Below are 4,290 nucleotides of genomic sequence, written 5' to 3' on the forward strand. Positions count from 1 at the left end.
CTTTGAGTGTGTTTTCCCCCTAGATTTGTTGTGTGTTCATACGACTTTGTTTCTAAGCGTGTTTTGCAGTTGTCATTACATTTTCCTATTTAGTGCATCGTCAAGTTCTGTCGGGAGACTATGCGTAGCAAAATTCGATCTCAGCTGCCCAAAGAAGTTGAGAAGAATAACATTGTTATCAAACCCTTCTAAATGTAATGACTTTTTTTTGCTTCGGCTCTGTTTTGGCTTTTACCGACCATGACTTTTCTTGATACACTTTAATTCATATGTACCGTCTTTACATTTATGACATTTCGTTTGACCCTGGTGCCACCGGGGATTCTTTTCTTCTTGGTTGGTGGCTTACTATAGATCGGTTTCTTCTGCTCTATTTTTTTAGAATTTGGTCCTTCGGTTGGTGGCACCACATTTCCCTGTTTGTTGTTACCACATTTCTAACTTTGTCAACAAATTCGTCTCCATTACATTTCGATGGTGCTGATAGTTTAGGATGACTTTGGTTTTTTTCTCCTCACCTTTTTATTTAACTTCTTTACTTTTTGGTCTGTTGTGGTTAGATTTAATTCTTACTTTTGTAACTTCTCAGAAAAACATGTAGGACCTGGCTAAAGGGCACACAGTTCTTGAAATCGAGGTATCACGTAGACGGTGCAATTTTAAACCCTTGCTTTGTTATTAGCTCGAACAAATAAATTCTTTTAATGCGTTTTTGAGGTTGTCCTTGCATTTTCACTGTGTAGGGGGGTGTGGAGATCTACCGGGCGACAATACGTAACCAAATTCGAAGTCAAATTGTTAAAGAAGTTTAGGTATGTGTGTAATTCTTATCTCCGCATTGTCAAGTGTTGTCCGATGCTAGCGTATCTAATCCCCATTACTAACTCAACCAATAAACTGCATGCTTTCTTTTTTTACCGATAGTCTGGCTCACAAGTCCGTCGATCAGGGGCATGGGCACAGCTTCGCACTTAAGCTGTTAACGAAATGAAGGTGCATTTATGTTTTTGAGCATGATATATTTTGTTTTTTACTTATTCCCCACATATGTATTTATTTAGTTTTCTTTTTCCCACCGTAAACTGGACAAGCGCAACACCCAATGGTGGGGGAGAACTTGTTGCCTTAAACTATTAATTAACCCATTGTGCGTGTGGCTTCCTCCCCGGCTTTTCAACAGACAAAAAAATATTTGATCATTGTGTCGTTGTTAATACAATGTCTTATTACGACCATAGCATCTCTTATTTCGATCATAGCGTGCTGTTTTAACTATGCTTATTTCGATTGATTACTATTCAAAGCCCGGTGTAAACTCCAACGAAACACCACGAGTGCAGCTCCAACGCCAATTTGCTCCAAGATCTACTCCTCCTCTGCTTTCTCACCGTACCATCGCACAACGTGCTCGGAGGGAAAGAGAGCGCCTTTCATCTTCATCCACATCTCAGGGAATGCAACTACCATCTAAAGATATTCGCATCCATTTGAGCCCAACTGTGACACCTAACCGAAAGACATTTGCGCGCCGTGTCCGAAGCGACAGGGACAAAATGGCCCGCCTTCCTAGCTCAACTATAATTAAGTGCGGTTGTGTGCCACCATCAACTCATCGGCCCCATTGCTAAGCACCTGTCGTTGAGGGTTCCCCATCAGCGCAAAATGGAAATAAAAAAAATGGGAAGGACATCGTTTATAATTTGGCTCCGCAACCATGGCATTACAGAATCACGTATTTGGTTGGGTCATCAACTAAAGGGGACTGCACACGAGAGAATGAAGTTCTTTTCCGAGAAAAAATTAAGGATGTTGGCACCTTTGATCCACCCCTGTGTGTTAATCAAAGAAGATCATCCTCCTTAAAATTCTTCAAGTACGTATTTTCTCTTCCGTTCGGATTGCCCCCTCATAGCTTTATGCTACTTTGGAGAAAACTTATGCACTAAATACTTTTTCATGTACAGTACCCCATCTGAGCGATGCAACGAAAGAGCCAATTGTACCGCTGGAGATGTGTTTGGGGTTGAAATGTGGAATTCATTTGATTCGGACTGCCTAAGCGAAGGCGCTGCAACAAATCTCCTAGCGAAACCATTGACTGATTTGCCAGAAGGACGCCATTTTCTAGGACGGATGGATGTGTGTTGCCCACATTGTTCAGCTCTTCACTGGATGGCTGAGAAATTGACACATTCATCCAAAAAAAACCCTAAATTTGGGATGTGCTGTTTACAAGGGAAAGTCAGGCTGCCCTTGCTATCGCCATTACCACCTGCTCTCCACTCACTATACGAAGGAAATGATGGACGCGCAGTGTCATTCCATGAGCACATTCGTGCATATAATGCATGTAATGCTTTTACAAGCCTTGGTGTGGATCCGGACCAACGCGTATTGAGTAGACGTGGTCCACAATCATTTGTCATCCATGGAGAACTCTACCACAGAGTCGGGTCACTCCTTCCATCTCTAGGCAGGGATCCAATCTATTCACAACTTTACTTCTATGATGGAAACGAGGCTTTGAATAACGGTCTTCGTAGGAACCCTCAGTTATCAAAGGACATTTTGAGCATCATTTAGGACACTCTTATCCAAAACAACAACTTTTACAGGTTGTATATGAATGCTTTTGAGATTTTGAATACAACTGATTCTACAAATAACAACGTCCCAGGCCGACTACATTATAGCTCTAGGAGTGACCGGCATCACTACAACTTTCCATCCACAATAGAGATAGCTGTGATTTTGCTAGGAGAGGGGAGTACGTTTGATGGCATGCGAGATATTGTTCTTCACTTGCGAGAAGGTGGGTTAGAAAGGATCAGCGAGTGTAACCCCGCGTATTCGCCCCTCCATTATGTTCTTCTCTTTCCGCAAGGGGATCTCAGTTGGTCTCCTAACCTGCCCAGTGGAACGTTATTAACAATTGATCGCCCATTAGACTATTCCCCTATTTTGAACGCGGGCGCCCTAGGCCAACAATTTTTAGTCGATGCTTGGGCTGCAACAGACCAGAACCGCATGCATTTTCTCAGAGATCGACAAGTTCAGATTCGTGCAGAGTTATACCAGGGATTAACAGATATTGCAGCACAGGACCAGCATCCAAGCCAAGTTAGGCAGCGTGTAATCCTGCCATCGTCTTATACAGGCAATCCAAGGCATATGTACGAGATTTACCAAGATTCAATGGCCATCACACGCTACCATAAACATCCGGATGTTTTTCTTATAGCAACTGCGAATCCGAATTGGCCTGAAGTTCTAACGGAGCTTAAAAAACATCAAAAATAGAATGATAAACCAACGATAGTGGCACATGTTTTTGAGATGAAGCGTAAAGCAATAATGGAAGAAATCACCAAGAAACACATTTTCGGTCGGGTGGTCGCACATGTTTACACCATTGAATTCCAAAAGCATGGCCTTCCACACATGCACACTCTCATATTCCTACAACACGAAGACAAGATTCGTACCACTGAACAAGTCGATCGAATTGTTTCTGCTGAGATTCCAAATCCTGACACACAGCCTGCTCTCTTTCCGACAGTTATGAAATGTATGATTCATGGTCCGTGTGGTTCTGAATATCCAAAAGCGCCCTGCATGCAAGATAGTCGTTGCAGGTTCCAATACCCGTGGGAATTTGCTGAGAAAACAATGATGGATCAAGAAAGATACCCGCTTTATATGCGTTGCAACACCAGCATAGAGTACAAGCGCAAGAAACATAAAGTGACCAACCAAAATATAGCTCCATATAATCCGTACCTATCTGAGCTGTTTGATTGCCACATTAATGTTGAAGTGTGTGCATCAGTTTGGGCAGTCAAATATATCCATAAATACATTTACAAGGGTTTCGACAAAACAACCATGGTGTTAACTGGAGCAAATGATGAGATACAACAATACATCGACGCGAGCAAATGATGGCTTCTAGAGTTTAACATGCACCAAGAGGTACCCAACGTTGTTCGCTTAGCAATACATTTGCCTGGGATGCATCGGGTTCTGTACGACCCAACCAAACCACTGGATAAAATTCTCGCTCGAGCTGAACATCAACAATCAACTCTAACCGCATTCTTTAAATGTTGTGGTGAAAATTCAAAAGCCAGAGAGTTCACTTATCCAGAGATGCCTGGAGCCTTCGTTTACAACAGGGGATTTAAAAAATGGACACTTAGGAGTCGAGATAGTTGTTTCGCTATTGGCCGAATGTTTTTTGAAAAACCTAATGCCGGGGAGCGTTTTTATCTACGCATGCTGCTAACCGTT

At 42.4% G+C, this 4,290-nt stretch overlaps 2 protein-coding genes across 2 annotated transcripts; both read left to right on the plus strand.

Moving 5' to 3' along the window:
• Positions 1–2,028: 2,028 nt before the first annotated feature.
• Positions 2,029–2,583, plus strand: LOC147509970 (uncharacterized). Its single transcript, XM_086597969.1, has one exon. The coding sequence runs from the start codon at positions 2,029–2,031 to the stop codon at positions 2,581–2,583; it is 555 nt and encodes a 184-aa protein (XP_086454095.1).
• A 771-nt stretch (positions 2,584–3,354) lies between these two features.
• LOC147509971 (uncharacterized) lies at positions 3,355–3,942 on the plus strand. The gene has a single exon (XM_086597970.1). It carries the CDS (start codon positions 3,355–3,357, stop codon positions 3,940–3,942), a length of 588 nt encoding a protein of 195 aa, XP_086454096.1.
• The last annotated feature ends 348 nt before the right edge of the window (positions 3,943–4,290 follow it).

The sequence above is a fragment of the Coptis chinensis genome, chromosome 3 (genome assembly GCF_015680905.1).
Source record: "Coptis chinensis isolate HL-2020 chromosome 3, ASM1568090v1, whole genome shotgun sequence".
Taxonomy (NCBI): domain Eukaryota; kingdom Viridiplantae; phylum Streptophyta; class Magnoliopsida; order Ranunculales; family Ranunculaceae; genus Coptis; species Coptis chinensis.

Bases quoted from the DNA above. Each gene is read 5' to 3' on its own strand.
- LOC147509970 (XM_086597969.1), top strand. From the start codon at position 2,029: ATGTGGAATTCATTTGATTCGGACTGCCTAAGCGAAGGCGCTGCAACA.
- LOC147509971 (XM_086597970.1), top strand. From the start codon at position 3,355: ATGGAAGAAATCACCAAGAAACACATTTTCGGTCGGGTGGTCGCACAT.